The 16,037-nt window shown below is 38.8% G+C and overlaps 1 protein-coding gene across 4 annotated transcripts in view; it reads left to right on the top strand.

The window, feature by feature from the left end:
• Positions 1-16,037, top strand: part of TOX (thymocyte selection associated high mobility group box) — a 291,760-nt gene that overhangs the window by 160,607 nt on the left and 115,116 nt on the right. For all 4 annotated transcript variants that reach the window (XM_023648557.2, XM_023648558.2, XM_070221517.1 and 1 more), the window contains one exon: positions 7,895-8,137. In XM_023648557.2, coding sequence (XP_023504325.1) covers positions 7,895-8,137 — 243 coding nt within the window. The remainder of the gene's footprint in view (positions 1-7,894; positions 8,138-16,037) is intronic.

Consider the following 16,037-nt stretch of genomic DNA (forward strand, 5'->3'; position numbering starts at 1 on the left):
TCTGGGAGAGCTTGCCTCACTGCCCCGGTGCCCCGCAATCCTCAAAGCTTCAGCCTATCGGTGGGGTCAAATCTCGCCCGATCCTGGCCCTCCGGAAGAGCCAGTGTCAGGCATTTTCTGCGGCAGCCTCGAGTCAACTCTGCTTTCTAGTCTCACTCAGGTTTTGCACACTGGTTTTTCAATTATGAAAGCCCATAATCCAATAGAAACCAGTTCCAACAGTGGCTTGCATTGGGCCCAGTACCCCAAAGTTTGTTTTGATCGGTGAGACCAATCTTGCTTTTGAAGTTTTCTTGGAGATTGAAGCCCTCGCCTTGCTGTATTGTCTGGACTCGCTCATTTGTTGGTTTTGTGATCCTCTCTTGATCACTTACTGCATCTCAGCAGAAGTGTCTGATCTTCAGGCCCTGTTATCAGGTTAAATCTGCTTATAACAATCCCTTCATCATCCCAGCTTTGAATAATTCCTCTTTTGTTTACACTCTGATATCACTTAGCTCGACACTGCAACATGGTCTTTATTGGGAGCCTAAGTTCTTATATCTCCTCTAATTTACTTCCTTTATAGAAAACTGTGTTTTATAGTTCTTTGCTTCTCAAATCTCACTTTGCAGGATGCCTTGCTCTTAGTAGGTACACAACAAAAGCTTCCGTGGCGAATGAGACGCTCTTGCCTTTTACTTAACACAGGTTAAAATCAACGAGCACAAACAAAATTAATGTTGTACTTTCTACCAGAAATTGCATTTTGATAACTGTTGCTTGAAAAATTAGTACATTGTGTGTTTTTAAATGAAGATGATTTATTGCTATTGTCTAGCATGTGAAGAAAGACAGAAAAATTGTTTGCAGGATCATTGGCTGGAGCACATGAATGGCACTGTTGGACAATTCTTGCTGAGTGTTAAGATGATTTATGTAACAGACCAAAGCTTTTCACAGTAATACATTATAGTCTCAAGCTATCAACCCTTGTTCATGCAGAGACAAAAGAATCTGAAAAATACTTACTTCTGAAAGTCTTCTCAAAAGAAATTGGAAATAATGTTGATGCTGTTTAAACTCTTTTGAAAGAAACCACCATTACATGCAATATCTTAACTTCTGAAAACATATAGAAGTCGTTTATCATTTTTCTAATGAACTCCTCAGTTTGCTTTCTATTCAGTTATTTAAATCATGCAACAAGAATTTTCAATAATAGAAGATGAAACATCTTTAAACATTGGCATTTTTCTATCCTAAACTTTTAGGAATTATGTTACAGATTAAAAATTAAGGCATTCTGTATACATTCGATGGCAGAGCTATTCATCCTTCAAATAAAGAGCTATATGAGAAACATATTTTACAATGTTATAACCATAGCCATATTTTTAGTGTATGCATGATTGCATGAAGCCATCACATAATTTAGAGATATGTACAAGATGATATCTTTTGAATTCTTCTGAGTTATGGGACTTCTTTCCACCAAAGATTGAGTGCTCTGTATAATGATTGCAATATGTGGACAGAGACCCACAAACACAAGGCCTGTTTATGGGAGAAACTAGATTTTAAGAAGGAAAGAATAGGCAAAGTCTAGAGGAGATTTGCCATTATTTGTTCCTGGTCACATGTATTAACACTCTATCTAGACAGTATGAAACCTGAATTTTCTGCAGTCAAAAGAAAAATCCCACTTCCAGATGTAATAATGTAGAATAAGAATAAAAAAATAAGAGCAGGTTCTAGCAAAAGGAAATGTGGATTGCAGGAGGAGAAAATAATGTAAACAGGATACCCAGGTCATGGAATATGGAAAGCAATATGATTAAAAAGGAATGTGAGTATGTAATTAAACAGACAGGGGGAATGAGATCTTCCAGAAATCAAGTGAGAAGTTTCCATTCCTTTTTCACTGAAATGGGGATGCTGGAGAAGGTTGGACCTGGCGAAGGACAATGGCTTCAGTCAGATGGCTGGAAAAGCTTCCAAATAGATCAATCAAAACAGATCGGAAGCATCCTCTGTTACTGTCCTAACTTAGTCTCTTGTCTCAAAAACAATCCACCTGATTAGCAATTTGATCTCCCTGCCAAGAATCTCCCAGGAAAGGCAGCCTTTCTAGGACACAAGAGAGTATGTTAGAAAGTATAGCTTTTGTTGCAAACTCAGATGCTGAAATTCTGGTTGCCAAATTCATTCTTATTTTACTTGGTCACTGGGAGTGGAACAGTCAGGAACTGATGAGCCTGGGTTGCAGGCCTGCCGGCGGAGTTCTCTGAAAAAGCAGAATTGTGGCACTATGCACTGTCATTATCATCTGAGCTCTTCAGCATCCTTCACCTGTTCACCATTTCCCACTATCTTTTTATTCTTTAATTTCAAAAGTACAATTTAATCCCATTAGCATAAAGGTTAAACTTTCTCTTAGCTGTTAATGGGGAACAATTAAATGACTACATTATGTATGAATGCGGCTACACTTGGCAGGTGTGATCAATGGCAAATATACTGAAATTCGTTTATAATGATGTCTCAGTCCTCTCCCATACTGTTTATTGTTGTTTGTTTTCTTGGACATGACCCAATCCATGGCATATATAAACCCAGTTAACAATAACCATAGCTATGCTGAAGCTGCCATTTATCAAGAACTTTCTACATGGCAGACATTTACCTATGTTACATTTTTGTTTTCAATGCTCGTAAGAACCCCATGAAGAAGGTTCTGAAACTGAGGCTCACAGGAGTGAGAAGCTTGCCCCAGAGTCCACACTAATAAATGCTTCAGAGAACCTGGCTACAGTCCCCGTCTCTGGGGCACGGTCTCTGGACTCCAGAGCCTCGATTCTTTCCAGCACGTTCTGTGGCCGTTCTTACCAGTCACTGAAGGAATCATTACGAGTCCTCTCAACTGGACCAAAACCTCTCTCCTGTCATCAGAGAAAGGTGTAGCACTTTATAAGCTAAATATGCAAAATACCACTGGTAAGACTTTAAGAAAATGACTTGAAATAGTCACTGAATCTAATATTTAGAACCATAGAAATACTCTCTTGAGGATGATGATATTTTGAAATTACTATTTTAATGCTTCCAACAGTGCCCTGGTGGCCTTGAAAAGTTCATATGTATTCCAGAATTAGCCAAGCCTCGTGACAGTACAGCCCCCTCTGACCCACATTCCATGACACTTGGCTCCTGCTCCCTGCACGCACAGGGATGCACAGAGCCTCCCGCACTAAGATAGAGCAGCCCTCTGGCATACCCCAGCACCAGCAATATGATGAGACTCTCCTGTGTCTGGGACCAGTGAGTAGCTGAACATCAGGGAGAATCTGGTTGAGTAGCAGTAATATAATTTTGAGTTCTTTGGATCATGCAGACTGGCTCTGGTTTATAGCAGACCACTTTGCATGCTTCCTTGTTTCTTATGAACCTTTCTTTCACATGGTGAAGATCCAAGATAAAATTTAAAATATTGGCTTGAATTTCGTACCACTATCCCTGAATACGTCCTTTCCATTTGTGTAGATGGTGACCGTTGACTTTTATCATTCCTTGGGGAGGAGGGAAGCTGTATGGCTTAGACTGCTGATCAGATTCTGATCTCTAGACTAGGAAGGGTAAAAGGCACTATAAAAGGTGATAAGGAAGATGATGCCACCTTGGAAGGCCCCACCTCCAGCATTTTACACTGGAACCCAGCTTCACAGATCCTCAGAGAACATGGGATTGACTCCTTGGTGGTCTCTAACTCAGGCTAAAAAAATCGTAGCCCTGTGTCTCATGAAGATATGCAGGGGTCTTGAAAGGATCAAATGATCTTTTGTCTCAAGGGAGTTGGAGAATGAAAAACCCTTTAAACTCCTGGCTTCACCAGGACTTGAAGGAGGAAAATAAACCCAAGTCAGAAAAGGACTCTGAGTCACTAGACAAGTACAGCAGGTCCACTGCACTGTGTCGCCCAGGGATGGCCTTAACTGAAGCCTTCCCTGACTACTCTGCACCATGTCTCATCACCTGTGTCCCTGTTTCGGTGATCAGTGTCCTGTCTTGCCCTCTCTGCCCACTTGTCTAAAAGGCCCTTGCTGCTGGCCTGGCATCAGACCTGATGTTCCCAAGGGATCCTGATGTGGAACCCAGGCTTCCACCGGGTCCTTAGCTGATGTTCCACCTGCAGTGGGCATTAGGTTCCAACAACTTCTGAGAGTTAAGGGGCCCCAAACTCACCCTTATAAATCCTGTGGGACCTCGGCGTCACTATGGGATGGTACAGGCAAGCCACTTCAGGGGGACAGATCAACAGCCAGAGAGGGACACCAAACTAGCCTGCCCCAGCCTTTCTCAGGCTACTTAAGCCTTTACATCTCTAACGGGCTATTTTTGGCTTCCTGGCATGCTGAGAGATTAATGTTACATACCATGTTGTTGACTGGCCAGTGCAAGGTTTTGAGAACACAGGATATTTATTCAAGCCTATGGAATAATAGTGGTATGTTCACAAACTTCATGCCTTTAAAGAGTCGTTTTAGCGTCCATTCATTCACATATGCATTCGTTTAGTGATTAATTTGTTAATTCGTTCAACAAACCCTGAACACCGATTCTAACCAGGCAGCTATGTGGGGAATAGGGAAAATATTGAATCATATCCTATTGTAATACATCCCCCCCAAAACTGAAAATTGTCCTAATATATAACTTATTATTTTTAAGTCAAACTTATTCCTATTAAATTTTTAAAAATCAGAATAAAGATGTCATGTCATAGATATCAATGTTGAGGAATTAGCTAATTCATTTCCACATAAAAAAATATTAGTAATTAGTCTGACATTGAAGTTTTTTTAAGATCTGTGACATTTTGACATTTATACAATTACCACGATACTTTTATATGGCATCAATTACACCGTAATAGGGTCATGGCAAATAACCATATCATGACTTCTAATGCAGAGAACAGAAATGACTAAATAACCTTATGTTGTTAAAATTGTTGATCCGCATTACTCCCCATTACGGGCTAAGTTGTAGTATCTGTGGTTTGGGGATATAAGTGCATGGATTAAATAACGTTAATGTGTAATTACATGAAAATAAACCATGTAGCTTAGTTAAATTGCCCTACAATTGTTATCACTGAATGTAAAGTGATACCAATTAGACTTTCCTTTAAACCATCACAAATTAAGATTTAACTACTGAAGAAACTCTAGAATGTAAAGTAATGGTATACCATAAGTAGACTATCCCTGAGTATTTCAGAGGTTTAATTGGCGTTTATAAAATTAAAAACATCTTTCTCCTTTATCACTGTCATTACTTGTACCTTATTCAGGAGAGTTTCAAATAGACACCAATTAATTTCTTAAAAGATATGTATCAACATGTTCAGCCTTTGAAATGTTGACAAAAAGACAAATTATGAATTCTTGTGCTCACGTAAATACTTGGTTTTAGTGGGGTGGGCATTGGGGTGGAATTTGGGACAAGGAGACACCTAATACTAATGCTAATACTAATTCTTAAATTATGATATTCTGTTGATCAAAAACAGTTGGATATTGGCAACTTTGTATCATTCAACCTAATAAAATAGTAGCAATTAAACTACTTATGTAAGTCTCACGGGAATAAAAATGCCTTCCTCCTTCGCATATCCATCCTTCGTATGTACTGAGTTGACTGTTTACCAGCGAAGTGAAAGTTTTTTAGTTTCTGAGTCTCAATTTTCTCTTCAGGAAAACAGGGTAATAATAGCGACACAAAAGGTTATTGTAGAGATTAAATGAAGACAACGTAGTCAAAGGACTCAAGCCAGTGTTTCTGTGAAATCAGCATTAATAAACGTGCTTGCCCTCTCTCTCACCTCCCCATTTCGCATCTTTTATGCTTCTTCTTATGTGAATGCTTGTACCAGGAACTGATGGTTTAGATCTGTAGACTCATCTAAAATACATCAGGCAAGTGAGAATTTAATCAAACTTGTAATTTTGACTCAAAGCACTAATAAATTTTTCAGATAAGAGATACTTACTGTAAACGGGAAAATTTGGTAACTGATGATTGAACTTTTAGAGCTGGTGATCTTTTTTATAGCAGAACGTTAGATATTTAAGGAAAATTATCTGCGGAGATGAGACACATCTTTCCTTCATGTACCCCAGTGTCTAATCTGCACATGCCTCTATGTGACCAGGTCTCCATTCCAGATGTTCCAGGGAGCTTTTCATTTAATCATGTCTTCTGACAGTGCCTAAACGAATACATCGGAACTTGTACAACATTTAGCAAGCGCAACTTGAAGATTTTCTTTCTGTTAGACAAATAGACGCCATCTGGAAAAAATAACCCCAGGCACTTGGACGCAGGAGCTTGAAGCTTATTGGCTGAACAGCCAGTGAATACCTTACACTACTTTCTTTGGCTCCAACCCTCTGCCTGCTCATTTCCAATCCTGCACACTTCAGCAGGCGCTGTGCTGTTAGACAAACGAGTCCTTGTTATCCACTGCCTTAAACGCTATGAAGACTCACTTAATTTGAAAGATAGGCTTGCAAGAATTATCCGGACCCAAATTGTTTCCTTCGTATTATAACACCTGCTCTATAAAGGACTGCTAAATGTCGCTGTGTCTTGATATTAATTGGTAACAATATTTTATTCATTCCTCATTTTTTCAATGTTTGCCACATTCCATTTTTAAACAGGAATGTCCTCATATAATCTTTCTTTCCTTCTTTGCTCCCTCCCTTCCTGTTTTATCTAAAGCCACTTTCTAAACGGAAAAGCCCCATGTGTGTTGGTATTTATTTTACTGATTGACTTCTATTCCTAAATTACAATAATATTGATATTATAAATTTTTTGAATATTAAAATGTTTCAGTATTTTGAGAGGCAAAATACCTTTCAAAATTGGCTGAACTGAATTTAAATGACTACCATATTAGTTGTTAGCTTTTAGGGGAAAGTCAAATAAATGTGAACAGTCAAAAATCAAGAAAGCAATGTGCATTTTTATTTTGATGATATCATCTTCATGATAAAAGTAGCTTTTTTCTTTTGGTGAGGAAGATTGGCCCTGAGCTAACATCTATTGCCAAACTTCCTCTTTTTTTTTTTTTCCCCTTCCCCAAAGCCCCAGTACATAGTTGTATATCCTAGTTCTATCTAAGTCCTTCTGGTTCTTCTATGTGGGATGCTGCCACAGCATGGCTTGATGAGTGCTGAGTAGGTCCACACCCAGGATCTAAACTGGGAACCCGGGGCCGCTGAAGCAGAGCACATGGACTTAACGGCTACACCACTGGGCCAGCCCCAAAAATAGCTTTTAGCAATATTTTTTTCATGTATCAAACTATCCGTGCAACCACACTTATGCAACATGCTTAAGTTACTTCTTTTCTAATTATTTTTCTTTTGTCAGTTGTGAGCATGTAGCTTTTCAAAACCCAAAGCAATTGCCCCAGAACTTCTGGAATTCGTTTTGTTACATCTCGTGATCTGAACAGTAGAGAAGCCTATGAAACATGTTTGATCGAACATTAATTTTATAAATTGCCTTCCTTCTCCACAATTTCCATGAAAAAGGTATTCAGCTAGATTAAAACTCTGGAAAATTTTAATGGGACCTTAGAAATCTGTTTGAGTTCAGCTTCTTGGAAAAATACAACTGCCTAATGGAAGCACTCTTTATACGAGAAGCAGATATGCCTTTGAGGCAATTTTCTTCCATGCCTAATAGTGAAATCACAGCAGGATAATCTGCCTGTTTGAAACGTCTTTGCCAAATCCATAATGCTGCCTGTGACAATATCTGAAGGGGGCATGTGTATTTGTTCACGATGAGAAAGAAGTTGGGGATGATCATTTGCAAACTGTCACTGTTGTCTTTTCAGTCCTACCCTGGTCCAAGCCTGGAAAGTGAAGACTTTAACATTCCGCCCATCACTCCTCCTTCCCTCCCCGACCACTCGCTGGTGCATCTGAATGAAGTCGAACCTGGTTACCACTCTCTGTGTCACCCAATGAACCATAATGGCCTGCTACCATTTCATCCACAAAATATGGACCTACCTGAAATCACCATCTCCAACATGCTGGGCCAGGACGGAGCACTGCTTACCAACTCCATTTCTGTGGTAAGAATCTGCTTACCGATTTGTGGTGGGGAGCGAGGGGCACAGGGAGCGCAAGTTCTAATTTAATGCCAAAAGTTTTAAATTGTAATAACAGACATTCTGAAACTAGGAATAAGTTTTTAGCTATGGAAAATGTTCTCCATAAGTCCTGTAAAATCCTAATCGATCAATTACGTGTTTGATCACTCATATTTATAACCCAAAGTCCTAAATGCTATTTGAGACTGAATGCCCTGTCACAAAGCCAAACTGTCTCACTAGCTTCCAGATAAAAATATATCTGAAAAGGTGCCACCTCTCATCGAGGGCGGGATCTCTCACACAAGCAAGATCCCACATCTTCTGAATAGGAACTGCTATTAAATTTGGCTTCTCCCCTATATTCCCCTCTCAAATTCTAAAAAATTTGTCTAATAGGAAAGCAAGAAGAAAATTTTTATTTTTATTTGGAAATATAATCTGGCGATCAAAATTTATCTTCATTAAAGTTTGAAATTAGACTTGTCACTCTGAATCTTCTAATGTTCTATCTACACTTCTCAAATTTAGCGGGAATATTTTATCTACACTTCCGAAATTTAGTGAAAAAGTAGCAAAAATTTAATTCCCAGCCCCTACCCAGGTAGTCCAGGGGTCTGTTATTTTTTTTTATTTTTTATTTTTTTGAGAAAGATTAGCTCTGAACTAACATCTTTTTGCTGAGGAAGACTGGCCCTGAGCTAACATCCTCGCCCATCTTCCTCTGCTTTATATGTGGGATGTCTGGCACAGCATGGCTTGACAAGCTGTGTGCAGGCCCACACCAGGGATCCGAACCGTCGAACCCCCAGCCAAATCGGAAAGTGTGAACTTAATCGCTGCGCCACTGGGACAGACCCCAGGGGTCTGTTATTTTTAACAAGCATTCCATGCTTGAGACACACTGACTTATAAAATCTTTTCCTTCTGATTTTTGTGTCATCTAAAAACTTAATAATTTGTCTATAGCTCAAGTAGTGAAAAATATTTTCAATAGTATGTGGCCAAGGACAGAGCTTTTTACCCTGACATAACACTCTCTCCCAGGTTAACAGTGACTTTTAATTAGCACTCTTTGGTTTCCGTTGTTCAATCAATTAACAGTCCAGCTCAGTCTACTGTCATTTTCGTAAGTCACTGAACAGTGCTATCGTGTTCAAAATGAACAAACTGATTAGCTTGCTCATTATATTGTTTCTGATAGGAAAGTGTTCCGTATTATCACTTATCTAAATCATTTGGGGATGTATCTCTAACTTGAGTGACTTCACAGGAAGGTTTTGCTGTTAATCGTGAACATCAAGGGGGAAAAAAGGGAGAGTCTAAAGAAACCCCACAGGAGTTTTTGGAGAATGAAGCCCAGAGCCTAATGCCATGGTCCTGTATAGAGTTCTAAGAACTGGCAGCCAGCTGGGTGGCCAAGAGGGGAGAACTGGTTCGCAGCATTAGCAGTGGCAGGAAAGTCAGCACTGTTGCCCCTGTTTTTCAGATTTCATTCCCCTGTGTCATTATCCTATTAACTACGACTTCATAAAATAGAATATGGCTTTTCTAACAAAAATACTAAATGTGTAAATCTGAATAGTGACGTGTACTTCAAAGTAGTCACCTTGAAAAACCATATGCCAGTTCCGCTTTGGGGCTAAGCCTTCCCCAGACCCAGTTCATAAATCAATATGGCATCCAGGTCATGCCTTTATAGGCAACCCCTCTTCACAAAGAAGGAGTGGAAGAGCAGGTACAGTAGATAAACTACCAGTGTTGTTCTCTGTGCTTCCTCACAGTGTGAATGGAGTTGGGTTATAGGAGGAATAATGAGATATTTAATTATATAGTTTAAGTCTCAAAACCCTTTCCCCCCTTAGAATTTGCCATCTTAGGATTCCTAGGATGCTGTCAATACGCCATTCACTCTTTAAAAAAAATGCTTGTGCAACTTCAATATATATGTGTCTGGGGTTTTCCCAGATTTGCCATCCATGGCAGTCACTCCATCCTCAAATGACATGCTCAGGGTTGGACCTAGTCACAGATGTGAAATATACCACTTTCTAGGCCCTTCCTCCACTGTGCTTTCCTCTTTCCCTACCAGGAGTTTCGGCTCATCCAAAGTCCTTTCTGCTCTCCGCACCAAACAAAACTGTCAAAACTGGACTTAGGTGTTTTCCTTTCAACACAGTATTTCCCTTGGAACTTTTAACACTTTGGAGGGGTCCTGTGTGGCCTGAATGAAGCTCTAATTTGCCGTTCTAGCTCTTGGCAAGGAGAGTCTAACAGGGTTTTTCACAGGATGGTGGCCCTTCGCATTACCTCTCAGACCACTTTCTGAGGTGGACATCTTCTTTCCTTACTCACAGTCTTTGTCCTAGCATTTTGTGCTTTAAGTAAAAAGCTACTCCAACAAATAACGCATCTTGGTGCAGCTTTGACTAGCCTTCAACACCGTCCAAGAGATCTTTCTGTGGTGATGGCTTTTCTGATATCCATGCTGTCCAATAACCGTAGTCATTGGCTATTGAGCACTTTAAATGTGGTTCGTATGATTGAAGGACTAATTTTTATTTTATTACATTTTAATTACTTTACACTTAAAGGAGCCACAGGTACCTAGTGGCTACTATATTGGACAGCATAGGTCTAGTTGATGTTGATTCTGACACTAAAGCTATATTAAATTCATTTTTTTAAGTCAGTGTGGTCTTGAAAAAGTAGATTTGGAGATTAAATTTGTTTTAAGAACTCTGTTTCAATGCTTGGATCTCTGGCGGGATTCCAGGAGCCAGAGTTTGATGTACTATAGAGTCCCAATAGAAGTCTAATAAAGTTGGAAAAGGCATCTTTATTGGGATCTATTAATTTCTTTGAGCAACAAGGAAGCTCTTCAATTCTTATTTTGAGCTATCATGTGTCTAGAATGCCATTCATCACAGAGTACCTTTTAAATGCTCACCATTGTCTAAATGTTTGAAAGGGCTCAAATGACGATGACATGTAATCACTGCCCTTCAGGAGCTTATAAACTACAGAAAAAAACATAAATAGGTATGAAACGATTAGACTGAGACACGAAGCAATTAGAGACCAAGAGAAGTGCTAAACTCAGTTCCACTGGCCATGGAGCCCGTAGGAATTCTTAGCTGGAAAAGCTTAGAGTAATCTGTTTTGGGTAGTTTATAAAACTTAGTGGCAAAGGTAGGACTGCACTCAAGGCTTGAAAGATGGTTTTGATTTGGTTGAATAGTGAGGAACGAAAGGCATATTGAAGAGCGTTTGAAAAGCAAGTTGGATATTTTTAGTTGGGGGATTTGACCAAAGGCTTCAAAAACCAATCAAAGTGCTATGGGCTTGACATGATGGATTCTAAGAAACCATTGGCTGTTTTCACTTAGGCCAAAGCATTATGAAAGCAGTGTCACAGGAAAATCCTTCTGGCATCTCCCTGGGTGAACAGTAGTGGTAAAAAACTAGAGGTGTGGGAGTCTGACGAGCTCGTAACTCAGGCAACGAGTGTTGAGGAGACACACGAGGTGGTGACAGTGAGAACAGAAAGATGAGCCCCTAAGCTGTTTTCACATCATTGCGAAATATATATGGATCTAAAGATGAACAGTTTTTCATATTGCCATATTTTTCATTTCAAAAGCACTAAGGGATTATTTTCTTGGAAAGAAATTTTAAGACTATGAAGGCTTCTTTATAAAAACTGACTGAAACCCTTTCCAAGCAACTTTGTGCATCTCTAATGTGATGACAAAATTTAACAACGAAACTATTGATTGGTTTGCCAATTGTTAAAATACATTTTTGAATAGTGCAGAATGTAAGTCATCAAAGCTCGTATAGACAAGGAAAATAATGGCAAGAGAAATCAGGGTGTAAAAGCTGCCCACCTAGAATTACAGTGTTCTTCCTGAGCTCTTCTTTCAAGGTCATTTACAATAGGGGGCAACTAATAAAGCTGAAAACTAACAAAAGCTTTAGAAAAAAGCTGTACATTTTAAAATCCTATGTGTTTAAGCCACCTCAAGCAGATTTATGTATAAGATCAACTGTCTCCAATTGTATTTTCCCGAAGCTCTTCAACGTGATTAAAACTGAGCCGTTTGCTGTTAGAATGGCACTCACATCTTTGCATTAGTATTTGCACATGATGGAATTTTAGAATTTGAATGGATCAAGGAGGTGAAAATATCTTAGTTCTCATTTAGGTATTGTGTATATTTTAGAGGTTATTGTAATGTTTAATATATATGCATTATTATGTGTTATATATGTTACTGTTTTATATAAACTATTATACAATATTTACTCTTTTCTGAGATTTTATTTTAAAGATAAATTTTTTTTATATCTACCTTTCTTTCTTATCCCCACTGGCAACATACGTGATACAATTTCACTGATTATAAGCATTTCCTACAGATGTCTAATATATTAGACATAAAAAATTTAGTCCATAATTAGAAATCAATATCTGAATATTATTAGCCCAATTTTACAAATGGCAAGTGGAGGTTCAGAGTGGTTAAGTGACTCGTTCAGTGGCTCGGCCAGGAAATACCCCAGCTTCCTTCCTTATCTGAAAAACAAGGATAATAGTAGTCCTTACCTCATGGGAAGCGTTATGTAATTTTATTAAATAAAATATGAAAAGCAAGCCTGTCTGTGTATAGCTCTTTTGGAGAAGTTAAAATGCATGAGAGAGAAGATTTTCCAAAAGTTATTTATACTTTAATCCTTAATCTTCTTCACAGCTGTCAAAAGGAAAAAAAAAAAAAAAAAGACAGCAATAAGCCTGCTATTAACCAAAGAAGTCTTTACCTTTTACTGAGTGTCCTTATGGACCATTGTGATTAAAACTGACATCATTGGGCTGGTCTGCCTCAGTTCAAATCCTGGCACTGGCACTTACCAGCTGTGTGACATTGAGCAACTTATATAATCATTCTGTGCCTGAGTTTCCTTATCTATAAAGTGAGTATAATGAGATATTTAATCTCCTAATATTATGAGCATTAAAATAGTTAATATCTGTAAAGTTGTGCCTGTCACTACTGTAGCAGGTGCTGGATGTGTTCAACAGGAATCTCTTTCTGATAAAAACCCCAGCAGGGTACAATATCTAGATGGCCTTCTAAAATTTACCATAAACATAGATGGGCTGAAGCATTCATAAGGTGAAATTTCTTCCTTCCCAAATTTCCCACCACTTCCTTTTAGTCCGTTCTTACCTGTACCCTTTTATGTTAGTAGTCAGTTGGGACTCCTACAAAAAGTTACTTTTCTGGCACTTTAAAAAAGATTCTATTTTCTTTAAGCCCCTATTTTCCAAAACCAGGCTATAAAACAGGGTCGAATTTCTATTAGTATATGCTGTCGAATAAGTGCCAATTAACTCTGATTCTCTAGGTCCAAGGTAAACAGCCGTTCATGACCCAATGTGCAAGAGTTCCATTTTTCTCAAAAGTTCCCTGAGTTATTTTGATAAGGGGTAGTTGATTAGCCTGCACTTCTCAGACAGTGGGGTCTGGTTAGAAGAACCCTGGAATGAGAGTCTGGAGGGCCAGGCCCTGCCTTGGATCAGCTTGTTAACCATGGGCAATTCACTGCGCTCCGTGTGTAACCTGCGGTGGGAGATCAGGGGGTCCAAACTGAGCTTGTTGCAGCCACGGGAAGCCAGGAATGAGCCAGAGTGACATTGCTCTTATGCCATCTCACTTGTTCATTTCTTGTAAAAGTCCCCTTGAACAAAGGAGTCTGCCCCCCAAGAAGATGGAAAACCACAAGACTAACTGATCTCTGAGATTCTTTCCGGGGTAGCATTTTCCTATGATTCATTCTCTATCGACCACGCACCTCGGATCCAGAATCACAACTTACTCAACCTGTCGCTTTAGTTACTTAGTGATTTTTCCTACCATTGCTTTGGCTTTCTCAATGTTTTATCTGTGCCCGCAAAGCCTAATCAGCTATTACGATATTTGAATCCATTGAACAGAACATTTCTTTAGAGTGGAAAATGTTATTCTGCTATTAAGAAGACAGTGACGTCGCTTCATGAGAACGAACAGTGTTTTCATGTTGTTAAAAAGAAACTACAGAACTATTTTGGGAGAAAGGTAGAATAAGAAAATGTTCGTATTAAGTATTCATGGTTTAGAAAAATCCTTTCATTCCTACAAACTGAAATCAAGAGCCTCTCCTTTTCTCTCCTCTCTGGTACATTCACTGCTGGGTTTAATCATGGATGGGTGGAAGGGAAAATACAACCCTGTGTAAAGTCATCCAGCCTCGCTGCCTGGCCTGTATGTGGCGATTGCTTGTTCTTTGTGCAGTCAACAGAAGCTCTTTCATACAAAGAAAAACCGTGCAAAGTTTTAGAATGGCCTCGCAGAAAGGATTCATTTAGAACCTGGGCCTTTCGTAGAGTGTGGTTCCTAATGACACATTATAGAAAATTTACAATGAAAAAAGCAACAAAGGAGATTTCAATTTATTTGAATGCTTCAAATTTCTAGTTCTGGAGTTTAAAATGGAAAAAGATGTTAAAAGGCAATAAAATTGGGGGGTTTATTTCCCAAATGCCTTATTTTTCCAGGCAACAAAAGCAAACATAATGTATATACTCAGATTTATTGTCATTTTTAGCATTCAGTGGTGGCACACTTTGCTTTCAAAGGCAAGCGTACAACTGTTTTGACAACCATCACTTCGGTAGGTCCTGTGCAGGACACTCAAAACTGAAGCAGGAGTGTCACCCTGCGTCTATAAGGAGTGCCGCGAATCCAGTAAGTCAGATATATTAGATCAGCATGAATTTCTAATATGTTGCCATTATGGTAAGGACCACCAGCATATTGAATAATGCAGCTTGGAAAGCCAGCAGAAAATGTGATTACAGACAATTTGATTGCTGTTTTTGAAATAAATATTTTCAAAATCTTGAGATATTTTATTTCATGTAATGCATCAAGTATGCAACAGTGGACCAGAGGGAGATATCTTTCAGGACACGAAGGAGCTGATGATGTCAGCCCCATTTAGATATGAAATAATGGAAGCATCAGTTTAAAATGAAGTGGATGCCACAGTGGTTTGTTTCTTTCTTTAAAAAACAGGGGGGAAAGGCAATAAAAAGAAATGACTTGGCCCACTTTGACAGAAGAGAAAAAAAGGCGAAGAATAATTATTTAACATTATGCCACAATTCATCAAATGTTTAGCAACTACAGCCATTTTTTTTTCACAAATTATCCTTTTTTGAATATTGCAGCACATGAGAGCAATGCATTAAACCACTTTAATACTGTGAGAAATGGGCTGGCTTTTTGTTCTTATTGTTGACCATATATAATAAAAGTGTGTGGTTTGGGTTTTTTTTTTTAATGTCAAATTCCTAATAAGGCCAAAAATAAGCGTTGCTTGTGGTTAGATGTTAAGCTCTCTGCTTAAGCTCTTACTTTGCTCAAAAAGACGACTTTGAATGTGGTATCAATGATTAGTTCAATGGGCTCAGTATGTTAACGATTTAGGACTATCTTTGAGTGCTGTAATTGTGTTATCCCAAACTAGAGTTCTCCTTAATAGTGTGCAGGAAAAGAGCCAATTTAAAAATAATGCTTTTCCTCTCTTATGCCAAGTAAGAAAACTCGAGTCACTTTGTACGTAGGGTTTGTTGTACTTTTTCTTCAACTCGAGAGTTCCTATGGATGTGTGCCTCGCCCATGCACAGAGGAAGTCAAAAAGCTATAAAACCAGTTGTATAATAGACTGCCAGCAAACTCTGGGAGTTATTCGATCCAGTCTCTTAATTCCAAGCAGAGGTAAACCCAAACCATTTAAGATACGTGGTTTTCTATCTAAGAGCCAAGATTCCACAACT

Source organism: Equus caballus, chromosome 9 (genome assembly GCF_041296265.1).
Source record: "Equus caballus isolate H_3958 breed thoroughbred chromosome 9, TB-T2T, whole genome shotgun sequence".
NCBI lineage: Eukaryota > Metazoa > Chordata > Mammalia > Perissodactyla > Equidae > Equus > Equus caballus.